General features: G+C 33.6%; 2 protein-coding genes across 2 annotated transcripts in view; both read right to left on the bottom strand.

The window, feature by feature from the left end:
- Positions 1–3,560: 3,560 nt before the first annotated feature.
- On the bottom strand, positions 3,561–9,202 carry LOTGIDRAFT_218317 (hypothetical protein). The gene is made up of 8 exons (XM_009061085.1): positions 9,124–9,202; positions 7,898–8,026; positions 7,488–7,700; positions 7,217–7,258; positions 6,987–7,049; positions 6,742–6,794; positions 4,293–4,370; positions 3,561–3,897 (listed from the first exon to the last, which is right to left on the bottom strand). Exons 1-8 carry the CDS (start codon positions 9,158–9,160, stop codon positions 3,796–3,798), a joined length of 717 nt encoding a protein of 238 aa, XP_009059333.1. The 5' UTR covers positions 9,161–9,202; the 3' UTR covers positions 3,561–3,795.
- A 1,306-nt stretch (positions 9,203–10,508) lies between these two features.
- Positions 10,509–13,848, bottom strand: part of LOTGIDRAFT_164544 (hypothetical protein) — a gene marked incomplete at both ends in the record, with an annotated part of 5,535 nt that continues 2,195 nt past the window's right edge. Inside the window, one exon of the mRNA XM_009061084.1 lies at positions 10,509–10,952. Coding sequence (XP_009059332.1) covers positions 10,509–10,952 — 444 coding nt within the window. The remainder of the gene's footprint in view (positions 10,953–13,848) is intronic.

Genomic DNA, 13,848 nt, shown 5'->3' with positions numbered 1-13,848 from the left:
GAATTAAATTGATCAATTCAAAGAATTCTTTATGTACTAGTGCAATGCTTGATTCTTAATGTATTTTGTAAGATTGTATATATTCAATGACAATGTTTGAAGATGTTTTGAGCCTTTGTCTCGGAATTTGGTTTCTTCCCGTTCTGTAGCATTGTTTTAATTTTTTCCATTCTGATATTGTAATTTAGCTATTGTGAACTGTTTTTAAACCCTTACATTTACTATTTTTTGCTTGCTTCAAGTAGGATTAGTTTTAGTGTTTGGAGACCTTCATTGTTTCATTTTTTTAAGGTATAAATTGTGACATGAATATGTGATTTACTTAAAATAGAAAATGAGTTTGAATTAGATCTATTTATAAAGTGTTATTGCAACCAAAATGAAAAAGAGATCTTTTATTTGACTGACTGACTGACAATTAAAAGAAAAGCAATGGTTGATGTCAATATTTTTGTAAATCGTACCTACTTAATTGATTTTGGCAATGTTAATAGAAGTTAAAATGACAAATTTAGTGCTTATTATTTTAAATATTGTCTGTGTTTGTATTTATTTAGTGTATGAATGTGATGGTTATTGTGAATTGTGAGGAAAGTAAATTACACCCCACATATAATTGTATTCATCCTGTTCTTTCTTTCAGTACAATATTTAAAACACCTACTCTGTGTTCTTAGATAATTATTAAGTTTTTAACATTGTCTCTATTTTATGGAATCCAAAAGGTTTAAAATCATCATGGAAATAACATTGCAATACCATTGAGTTTTTTTACTTATCTCATTCTAATTCATTGTTTCGATGAGGATTTTCTGTCAGAAACAATCAGCTGGCAACCAGTGTGGTGGTTGCAATGCTAAATCTTAAAAAAGAGCTCAGATTGAAAGTACTAAGAAGGATGAAAACTTGATTCTAAGACATGGATTCAAGAATTAATTGATTTACTTGGATGTGGTGGTTGCAATGCTAAATCTTAAAAAAGAGCTCAGATTGAAAGTACTAAGAAGGATGAAAACTTGATTCTAAGACATGGATTCAAGAATTAATTGATTTACTTGGAAAGATTTGTATCAATTTTGTAATAGGATCAATAATTACTGTTTCTTTATTGAAATAACTGAATATAATATGCATGGTTTCTTTATAAAAATCAATAGCCTGAAATATGATCCAATATGTGTTGATAATTCTAACATTTAGCTTACACCAAATATTTTTTCGTAAGAGAGTATTATTGGCATTCAATGCTTTTGTACCCGGTTATATTTTGAAATTATGGTATTGTGAGGAGTATAGCTGTCTGAAGATATTTCAGGTATAAATGATATTTGAGTATGTTAGCCCTGTATATTAATGGTTTGGTTAGTTTTGGTTCCACTGTATCAATGACAAGTATATATTTCTCTGAAATGTCAATTGACAGGAGTAATTGTAAAATGAGAATGGTAGATGTTATAAATAATCATGAATGAATCTCAATTCTAGTCTATAAAAATTTCTTCTCTGTTAAATTGTGTCAATAATCTATGTAAAAAAACACTTAAGCCATGACTGTTATGTTATGGAAATTTGTTTCTTATGCATTAACAAATGTTGGTTGTTGCCACTTTCTGCCCAAAATCAACTTTTGCTCACTCTACAGGCTAGCCATATTTTTGATAAGATGAAATAGATGATTACTTCAAAAACAGTCATTACAACTAAATTATTTTGATTTTGTTTACAGGTTAACTTACCTTTTTAAGGTGTTATCACTCTTGGTATAACCTTTATACTGTTATTAGGTACTTAATATATCAAATTAAAAGTAAATTTTAATCAAATACTGAATCCATATTTAATAAGATAAATAAAAAAAGGTGCCTTTAATATACATATAGAAATTTGTAATATTTAGTCTTATCTGAATGAAATTTGGTGTGATCATTTATATTCATGAGATCTTGGACAAGTTCGAATTTGACGATCTTGCGATGAAAGGTTTTTTAGTTATTGCCCTTGACTTATAAAAAAAGCGTGAAATTTCATCTGAAATTTGGTGTGCATATTTATAATGATGAGATCTTGGACAAGTTTGAATTTGGCTATCTTTCGATGAATGGTTTTTGAGTTATTGCCCTTGATTTATGAAAGACGCTTCTAAATTTGTTTGTGAACACAATAGATTCTACAGTTTTAATTCGATTTAAATGAAATTTGGTATGATCATATATAATGATGAGATCTTAGTCAAGATTAAATTTGACAATTTTTCGATCAACGGAATTTGAGTTATTGCCCATGTTCAAAAACACATCATAATTTCTTAGCGTTAGAGGTGACAGTATATGTCAGAATTTTATTAAATAATGTGTGTTTGTTTAGATCAACAATATCTTGCACAAATTAGATTTTTGGTATGATTTGACACAGATAGGTGACTGCCCTTGATATACTGAAAATGTATCAGGAATGTGGGCGTATCTTGCAAGGCAACCACTTGTTAATATACATGTACATGTAATGTAAATTATTCTATTTGTCGATTCCTGTCGTGTTTGTTCTAGAAGTGATATATATGTGAATTTGTGTCTTTCCTGTGCCTAATTCTGCATGAACAGAAAACTTTGCAATAAACTATACAAAAGCTATTCTGTTGATAATGAAAGAATAATGCATTATACAAGGTTTGACACGATGTTCCAGGACTGGTGCTGCAAAAGATTTCCTTAGCCTAACTACAAGAATAATGCATTATACAAGGTTTGTCAGGATGTTCCAGAACTAGTGCTGCAAAAGATTTCCTTATCCTAACTACAAGTTTCCCGTTAATTTACCTAGAAAATAGGAATGTATGCAAGTATGCAAGAGAAGGATTGGATTTGACTCCAGGGGTTTACTTCTAAGGGGAAATTTGTTGTTTGGTTTGGATACAAAATATCTTTTGTGTCATAAGTCCTGGAATTTTTCTGACACACCTGTATGCAAGTTTAATCATTCCACTTCCCCGTCCCTTTATACCTTGACACACACACCAAAATAAATGCAGACGGGAAACTTTTTACACTAATATTATACATGAAGTATAGTCTGACAGTCTGATTTTTTGTACAAATGAAAAGGTAGAAATTAAGGATAATAGATGCTACAGTTTTCAATTAATTTTGGTACTATATTAAAGGAGAATGATGCAATTTTAAGTCGACTGACAAATTTTAATTATTGTCCACATAGCTAAAATGCATGCCAATTTTTTGAGAAGGATGTTACAGGTGTAAGCTCGTTACCCAATTCTTTCAGGAATCAATAAAATATTGTTGATAACAAATTTGTAGTTGACATTGGTTCAATGAACAGTTTTAGAATGAGTCCAGTTGACATAAAATGTCCAAATCAGTAAGATAGAAGCCAAGTGTTCCTCTGCCTTGTCTTATAACATTTGGAAATTAACATTTTATAAAATTACCCTCAATTATGTTCAAACCTGTCAAAATCAGCTTCTAAGTGAAATAAAAGCAATCTACCTTGGATTGAACTTGGCACAACCATATGCAAAGTTCAAAACTTGAAAATTTTATTCAGAGATGATAGAAATCTTTATTAAAGGAGATACAAAAATGCAGCTAAAAAAATCAAACTAAGAGTAATAGATTCTTTCAAATATAAAAATCAAGCAGAAAAAAACCATTCATACAAATATGTTTAGTGTAATATACAATGCTTAACAGTTCATACTTTGGTACCAATAAAAACATAAAAAGATGTTATGTTAATTTCGATTTGCAGAATTAACAATGGAATTCCTAATATACATGGTCACGATTTTCCAGTATGTTGATCATGTAAAACTTCAGCTTGCTCACGTAAAGAAAATAACACTTCTTGTATCTTATCAGTTATATGTTTCCTTATTTCTCTCTGAAACATAAAATAACAATTGGTATGGCCAGAATAAAAATTGTCAATATGGAACTAGTTCAACATATCATCTTTTATACAAGAAATGTTGACAAGCTGACAGAGGTGACAGCAAAATATTCATTGATTCAAAATAAAAAGAAGAGATGAACAAAACTACTCATGAAAATGATTAATGTCAATTGGATGAAATAAAATGATTTGACAAGATGAAGATACAAGGCTTTAAATTAATTTTGTGTCATAAACATTTAAGCACACAAAACAATGGAATAAATAATTTTTTTTAAACAGAAGTATTATATTATTAAAAGCTTATTTTATGTGGGCATATGAAAACAGTGCTATATATAAATGAAAAGAAAAGAATAACAAGATAACTTGAATTCACTTACAGATGATTTATTTAGTGACTTTAATTTAACAACATCTTCTGTAAAATCCATTGGATCACCAACTAAATAGGTCACCTTCTGTAAAAAATAAAATCAGTCAAAAATATATACAGCTTTAAAAAATCAGACAAATGTATAAACAATTAATATCCAAATATAAACAGTAACCAACTTTCTGTAATAAACACAAATATATAAAATAAATCTAAACTGTCATCATCTGAATAAGTAACTTTCTGTAATAAAACAGTATGCAAACATTTAATAAACAAATGTAAAAAGTCACCAACTAAATAGGTCACTTTCAGTGATGAACACACAAAAAATATCAGTATTTAATAAACAAATATAAACAGTAGGTTACTTTCTGTAATAGAACAGACAAATATAATCATTTAAAAAACAAATATTAACAATCACCAACTAAATAGGTCACTTTCTGTTTTAAAACAGACAAACATATGAACATTTCATAACCAAATATAATATTAGGAAGGCGATAGATGACAATATTATGCTTCCAATCCCTTCCATACATGTGGGCATATCAAAATCAAAAGAATACTTAAAGAAATGTTGCCTGAAGAGTGAGAAAAAGTTGTACTATATAACTAAAAGAGTGCATTTGCTAGGTCGGAATCTTCATAACAACATTGAAAAGTAAAAGATTCCATGAAGAATTGAAGCCTGTAGAGTGAGCATGAGCCAAGTGTGAGCAGACAGATGACAATATGCTTCCATTCTATGTGTGGGCATATAAAAATCAAAAGAATCCAAAGTCAAGAAGAATGACTCAAAAAACATATATTGAAAGATCGTCAAATACGAACTTGATCAGGATCTCATCGATATAAATGATCACATCAAATTTCATTAAAATCTGTTGAAAACTGTAGTCTCTAATGTGTTCAGAATTTGAAGCGTTTTTCCAAAGTCAAAGGCAATAACTCAAAAACCGCCCATCAAAAAATCGTCAAGTTCGAACATCACCAAGAACTCATTAATATACATTATTTCATTAAGTTTCATTAAAATCAGTTGAAAACTGTAGTCTCTATTGTGTTCACAAACAAATAACTCAACAAGATACACCCACTTTCCTGATACATTTTCAGTATATCAAGGGCAGTCACCTATCTGTGTCAAATCATACCAAAAATCTAATTTGTGCAAGATATTGTTGATTTAAACAAACACACATAATTTAATAAAATTCTGACATAAACTGTCACCTCTATCGTGTTAACATATAACAAGGTTTGATGCCTTTTTACTTAGTCAAAGGCAATAATTCAAATTCTGTTGAACGAAAAATCGTCAAATTCAAACTTGTCCAATATCACATCACTATAAATGATCACACCAAATTTCAATTAAATCGGATGGAAACTGTAGTCTCTATTGTGTTCACAACCAAATTTTGACGCATTTTTCATAAGTCAAGGAAAATAACAAAAGAAAAGTTCATCAAAAGATCGTCAAATTCAAACTTGTCCAAGAACTCATTAATATATCAACACACCAAATTTAATTCAAAATCGTTCATCGAAAGATTGTCAAATTCAATCTTGGTCAGGATCTTATCAATTTAAATGAGCACATCAAGTTTCATTAAAATCAGTTGAAAACTGTAGTCTCTATTGTGTTCACAAACACTGTTATTTCAGTGGCAAATTATCAGATCATCATCATCATCATAAGGACATTGACTCACAAAAAAAAAATCAAAAGAATCTGTAATGAATTGTAGCCTGTAGAATGAGCATGAGCTGAATGTGAACGGACGGATGTATAAATAATAACCATATATAAACATTCACCAACTAAAAAGGTCACTTTCTGTAAGTAACCCAATATAAACCGTCATCAACTAAATCGGTTACATTCTGTATTAAAATAGACAAACATATTAACAGTCAATAACCAAATAGAATTTTACAAGATAACTTAAAAAAATAACCAAATATAAACAGTCACCAACTACATAGGATGTTTTCTGTAATAAAACATACAAATATATTGTGGGTGACCGCTTGAAACCTCGTATATGCCTTATTGGGTCATTTTGACTTTTTGGTACCGTTCGAAAGCTTGTATACTTAGCGTGATTGTAATTAACTCAAAAAGCACTAATTAAATAACCCGTATTGTTATACGAGGTTTAAATTTTCAAAGCAGTAAAAAAAATAATAAAAAAGATTTTAACAAAATACGTGTACAAATAGTTTTTTTTGCGTTTTTTCAAGTAATATATCGTTGTACGAGGTTTCAAGCGGTCACCCACGATATAAACATTTAATATTCAAAAGTAAAAAGTCATAAACTTACTACATCACTTTCTGCAATAAAAAAAATAAGTATCAACATTTTATAAACTAAACAGGTCATCTTGGGATGTCATAAATTATTTTCAATAAATGTCTGTAAATATAATGTATTATGAACAAACCTGACTGATATGTAGTCTGTACGGTCTCACATTTGGTAAAACATCATCTAGACCTATAAATACAAGATAACAATCCTTGTATTCTCCCATAACTATATACTTGTAACATACAGTAATGGTCTAATAGTAATATGAAATTAAGTCCGCTAAGAATTTGGTATAATAATAATATTTTTTTCAAGACATTAGGCCGGGGTCAACAATTTTGTCGAAGCTTAAAAAGTTTCGTCGATAGTTTCACTTACCACAATGCCATATGGGTAATACTATTGGTGATGTTTTACACTCTGCTATCATTCTACCAACACCTACAAATCATAATAATAATCTGCAATGTTTTACACACAATGCAGTCCTGCATCGTATTACTTAGTAATATTGAGCTATCGGTAATACAAGGAGAGCTACTTTTTGATTGTGAGAAGGAGAGAGAGAGGTAGGCCTACAATAAAATGATATCAGATTAAATACTTACCCCATTTTAATCTTAACCTTTCTCTATCCACATTTACTTTACCTGAAACAATGACAAACCATTATAATTTGTACTGACAACCATTTTAAGATACTACTGTTCGACCACCATGTTTACAGAATCGCATCTTGACAATAATATTTGTATAAATAAAATAAATAATACTGAGAGTCTTAGAATGTAAAATCATTAGATAAAAATAGGGGAAACTAACTGCTGATAAGAGAAACATGTTCAGAATTGCATTGGTATTATCTTTAAAAAAGAATACCTTCAACAAAAACATGAGTCCATTCTCCTAAGTTGAGCCTTTCAATAATAAAATCTATTGTCTCCTGATAAACACCATCACCTCTAATAACTGGTACTGTCTTGCCCAGGGTGAAATATAAAGAGTTCCAGTAATTGGTAAAAACAACATCATGAGCACCAATAGCCCACCTTGTTTTGGTTGGATTGCCAAAAACAGATAACTTTAACATAACTGTAAAATACGCAAACTACTTTATTATTATTCAATTTGAATTGAATTCCAGAGCAATCCTTAACATACATTGCACATAGGTGCATCTACAAATGTCACCATCTACATGTGACAGGTTTCTATCCAAAAATATTTTATACCTAGATGTATGACCCCTAAAAAAAGAAATTTTGTTTAAACAGAAAACCCATACTAACCCCATATCAAAGGTTCATCTAAACAACTATAATGATTTGACACTGTAATTAATGGAGTAGATTTATCTCTATCATAAACAGCCTTCTCTAACGTTTTCTTATTGTAAACTTTTAATGTGTTTAACCACTCTGAAATTAAAGATATATAATTCACTGTAAGCAAGCAACAGCTTTATTCTGACACTGAAACAAGTTTTTACGTATGACAATCAAAAATTGTGCATACACCAATAAGGAAGTAACACTTATTGGTTTTATTTATCACTGAAAAATCAACACTTGTAACAGAGTAATATTAATCCTATAACTCTTTGAAAGGGCTATTGAGAAAAAAATCCCTCCTTATATATAATACACTTGCAATGAAGGCAAATGAAGCATATGCCTTACTTATGAAATGACAACAAAGCTCTAGAAGTGTCTTCCTTTTTCTCCATTCTAAAATCCACTCAAACCTGCACTGCTGCATGTTAACATTGAATTGGGCTAGAGCCTTGGCATCCTCACAATGTTAGGTTGGATTAATTGTAAGCAAATACAGTCGATCAGAGTCCTCAACAAAAAGTCTGCAAAAAATAAGCAATATTGCCCTGACTGTTGTTTGCCAATTATGGAATACAGTGGTGTAACCTATTTTCGTGGATATAAGGATTCAACACCGAATTTCGTCAAAGTTAAAAAAACGAAAAAAAAAATTTATGTCTTAGATGTTTCCTCAGATATTCTACAAAATAATAGAAATTGGTTTATTTCGATTTTCTTTATGAATCCTTCAGTTTGACCCATATTTCATGAGCAACCAACTCAGGAACGGCGGCAGAATGCGTCACCTATTTTCGTGTACAATGTTTTATCTATAAATAAGTCTAGAAAAACACGTTGTATGAATACCGGGTGATATAAATAACTTCTCTTAGTATTTATCTTTAATATCAATTCATTATAACTAGTGACAATTCCTTCAAAGAAGCACGATTTAAAAAAAAATATAGTGACTGACAAAATAAGATACGTAGCGTGATTTATTGTTAAAAGTCACTGAAACAACATAAGAATATGGTTCACTTTGTGTTCCATAGAAATTTTCTGCTGACACGGAATCCACTTATTGATCACGTGACTTCATTCGTTGGATTATATTCTAGCAGACGACACTACCGACATTCTCCATTCCGACATGTTACGGAACCTCGACACCGCAAGATACCAGATTGATCCGAAGATACCAAACCAAACCAAATCAAACCATCCATCTGTAGCCATCTGCAAAGTGACAACCAGACTCCAGACCAACAACGTACTACGAGACCATCGGTTCAACGCCACTAAATGTCGCTGCGGCTGTTACACCTCTTTGCACCAAGAAGGTGAAAACAGAGAAGTGTGAGTAGTAAAACAACCAGATTAGCCAACGCGATGACTGACACACAGAGAATGAGAAATAATGACAACACTGGGTAACTCAGTTAAGCCTAAAGTTCAGCTTTAAAGACGGTACAACGGTGGACCTCAGGATTATACGATGCAGCACAACTAAGCCTGGTAGACACTTCTGGAGAGCACAAGGAAAGGGTTCATATACTGGCACTATAACATGGTGCAACTGGAACCAACACCCCTTTCTACAGCTCTGTTAACAACAGACAAACAATGTCGTACTACCTTCTACAGGATCATCTGTGAGAGGAGAGAAACAAAACTTAGGTATTTCATAGGCTTTATCAACATTGAGGAGCACATGGAAGAGAACTTCCTGTCATAAGAGTCTACAAACTAATATACAACATGTCTTACGAACATCAACTTGTGAGAACAATGCAAAGGCGCAATGAATAAGGGTTGCCCATTACCACGTGGAGTGGCCTACCGCACCGGGCCATCCAACATGTGTGATACTAATAGAAAATACAAGATTTTCAGAGGCAAAGGCCTAAAACACTGACATAGTGTAGTAAACCCATGTCTTATAGATTGACAGCAACATAATTGGCCTTTTATAGCAAAATAATACCTGTGGGAGGAGAGAAACAAAACTTAGGTATTTCATAGGCTTTATCAACATTGAGGAGCACATGGAAGAGAACTTCCTGTCATAAGAGTGACTTGCCCTTGCACACAGGCATTAGTCACCTTTTGAAACACAGGCACTTGTAACTTTTACTAAACAGAGTTACCTCCCTTCAACCACTTAACTGTCCTCACTACTAAGCCTTACACATAAGAAAATGGTACCCCCTTGTATCTACTGTTACACTCTCCCCCACAACATAAATGTCGTCCTCGACATTAGGAACATTAACAAAAACCCTTAACTAATAGGGAAGCGTGATGCTTCAGGTCCAACTAAGTAACATTACAAGATGATTCCTGGTATCTGCAGATACCTTTGCTATACTTGTCACAGGTGATCAGTCTGGACAAATGTAGATACTTAATTACAATTAAGATATGAATATCTGTTTACTTTTAACATTAACTAATGCAACTTGACCTTGTCTTACACCTATTTTCAGTTTTACAACTAAATATTTTAAACTTATCATATCAAAAGTTAAAACAACAAATAAATCTTAACATTAACCAGAACTATAGTGGTCACTGAAATATTATTTTATAACCTTGTATATGATGGATTTCCAGCCGAATCATACGTTAGCCTAGAAGGTGCCTTTCGTAACCGTTTTCGACCAGAATGAAGTTCTTCTTGAAATGAATCTCCATTAGATCTTTCATCTTCTTGAGATGAATCTCCATTTATAGGTCTTTCATCTTCTTGAGATGAATCTCCATATATAGGTCTTTCATCTTCTTCCTGAGATGAATCTCCATTAGGTCTTTCATCATCTTGAGATGAATCTCCATTAGGTCTTTCATCTTCTTCTTGAGATAAATTCCCACCAGATCTTCCATCTTGATCTGCAACTCCATCAGCTGCCTCTGGAGGAACTTCATCAAGCCTGCGATCAAACGGTGGGTTTGTACAATCTTCGTTAGCTACCAATGGAGTATAAGATTCTGCCTCTGGATTTAACTGCCTATCCTGATTGCTTGATCCCTGTTGTATGACCAATATGTCATCACTAGACTTTGACGATGATACACTGCTAGATTCTCTTCGAGATTTAGAACGATCGTATCGATAAACTGGTTTTGAAGGATTGGGATCCTTTACTTCTTCGACTGGCAAGTCATTACATTGCAAAAGAAGATTTCGATGTAGACGTCGAATTTTCCGTTTATAGCTCTCTGGCTTCACTTCATAAATTGGCGAATCTTCCATCCGCTTAACTACGATATGAACGTCTTTCTCCCAGTACGAACGTAACTTTCCTGGACCACCTCATTCACTCAAGTTACGGACTAGAACTCGATCTCCAGGAAGAAGTACAGCACTTTGTGGTTTCTGATCCCTTCTGGTCTTACCACGGCTACTGGATTTTCGGGCACTTTCTGCTGCTTTCTTGTAGGCTTCACGCATACACTCGGACCATCTATGAACATAGTCTTTATAACTTTGATGCTTTTGAGGTTCATCTAGGCTGAACATTAGATCTACTGGGAGTCTTGGATGTCGACCGAATAACAGAAAGTGTGGAGAATAGCCTGTCGATTCATTCTTGGTAGAATTATAGGCATGCAGCATTTTGATACATGATTCTTCCAATCGGACTTAAAGTCTTCTGGCAGAGTCCTTAGCATCGAGAGCAAAGTTCTATTAAGTCGTTCCACCTGACCATTTCCTTCAGGTTGGTATGGTGTGGTACGCGAATGCTTGATTCCGCTGTATTTCTGAAGTCGGTTGAAGAAATCGTTTTCAAACTCACGACCTTGATCGTGGTATAACTTCTCTGGATAACCAAATTTCAGGACATAATCATTGAAGACTTTATCAGCTGCGGTACGTCCAGATTTGTTGGTGGTTGGATATGCAACAGCATAGCGAGTGAAGTGATCCACAACCAGTAGTATATATTGATATCCTCCTTTACATGTCTCAAGGTGAAGAAAGTCAATGGATACCATCTGAAAAGGGTAAGATGTTTTGATGGGTTTCATAGGAGCAAAAACTTTGCGACTTGGACCTTTGTCCCGAACACAGGAACACATTCTGGTTACATAATGTTCAACATCAGCAGACATATTGGGCCAAAAGAATCTAGTCTGAATGAGAGACAACACCTTTTCTTGACCATGGTGACCCATGTCATTGTGAAGCTGCTGCAACACCAATTTCTGATACTTCTTTGGAAGCACAAACTGATGGAGTCTTTCACCATTTACTGTTCTCAATCTTCTCAACAACCCATGCTGATCAACTTGTAATCTTGACCATTCACGCAGAAGTCTAATACCTTCACCTGAACAACGGGATCTATCATCTACTGTGGGTTTACAACCATTTAATACCAATCCTCTCACGTGGCTGATATGTTCATCCTCCTGTTGAGCAGTTACTAACTCTTCTCGACTGAAGATTCTAAATTTGTCGTAACCATTTAATTCTGATTTGGTACTTGTGTACCTGTTATTTGCACACCATACAAAATTCTTCTCATCTTGAGCTGTTAAACTCCTAGTTACACTGGCAAAAACATCCTGACTGGTTTCTTCGGAACACTGACTTTGATACTTTTCGAAATCTAGTGGCATCCGACTCAATCCATCTGCATCACTGTTCAACTTCCCAGGTTTATAACGGATGGAGAAGTTGAAATCAGCTAGTTCAGCAACCCATCTTAAACGAGCAGCATCCAGTTTTGGTGTGGTCATGATATAACTGAGGGGACTATTGTCACTGAATACTGTGAAGTGTGGACAATAGTACAGATAGTCCCTAAATCTGTCTACAACGGCCCACTTGAAAGCTAAAAACTCAAGTTTTCCAGAATGAAGATGATAATTCTTCTCTGCTGGTGATAAACTTCTGGACGCATATGCTACAACACGAGGTTTTCCCATATCATCATCTTGGTAGAGGATGGCTCCTAAACCTTCAGAGCAAGCATCAACGTGTAGAGAAAACGTCTTGTCAAAACAAGGGTATGCCATAACCGGTGGTGTTACTAAAAAACCTATCAGCTCATTCAAGACACCCTGGTGATTAGAACTCCAATCAACGCCTTCCCTAGATGATATTTGACCACCTTTAAGTTTTTTCTTTGAGTTCTTCGTTTTGACAGATAACAGGTCGTAGAGAGGTCTTGCTCTTCTTGCAAATTCAGGTATATATCTCCTGTAGTAGCTCAGGAATCCAAGTAACTTTCTGACATCACCAATATTCTTAGGAACAGTTTCTTTCAGCTTCAACACAGCAGCTTTATCTTCTGGATCTACAGTATAACCATTAGCAGTCACTAGATGTCCAAGATACCTTATTTCTGAACGAAACAAAAGACACTTTTTGGGCTTAAGCTGAATACCCTTTTTCTTAAGTCTATCAAAAACAAGTTCCAAATGTTTCACACGTTCAGAAAAGCTTTTGCTATAAACAAGAATGTCATCCAAATAAGGGAGACAACACTTATCCCTTAGTCCTTCAAGACAGTCATTCATGAAGGCTTGGAACGCAGCAGGTGCACCAGACAAACCAAACGGAATTCGTTCCCAAGAGTAATGTCCCCAAGGCGTTACAAAGGTGGTGTATGGCTTACTGTCTTCACCCATTACCCCTTGATGATAAGCTTGACCTTGGTCTAAAAGTGAAAAGTAACAACTTCCTCCCAAATTATCTAGTGCATCTTGAATCCCAGGTAAAGGACTGCAGTCTGTGATAGTCTTCTTGTTTATCTTCCTGTAATCTACACACAGTCTTAGATCACCACTTTTCTTACGTACACAAACCAAAGGACTCGAATATTGCGATTTTGATTTCCGTATAAAACCCTTTGAAATAAGGTTGTTAACATGATCTTTTACTTCATCTAATAAAGGTGCTGGGATGGATATGTATG

This window comes from Lottia gigantea (genome assembly GCF_000327385.1).
Source record: "Lottia gigantea unplaced genomic scaffold LOTGIsca_46, whole genome shotgun sequence".
In the NCBI taxonomy this organism is placed as follows: Eukaryota; Metazoa; Mollusca; class Gastropoda; family Lottiidae; genus Lottia; species Lottia gigantea.
This window is presented reverse-complemented; position numbering and strand designations above follow the sequence as displayed.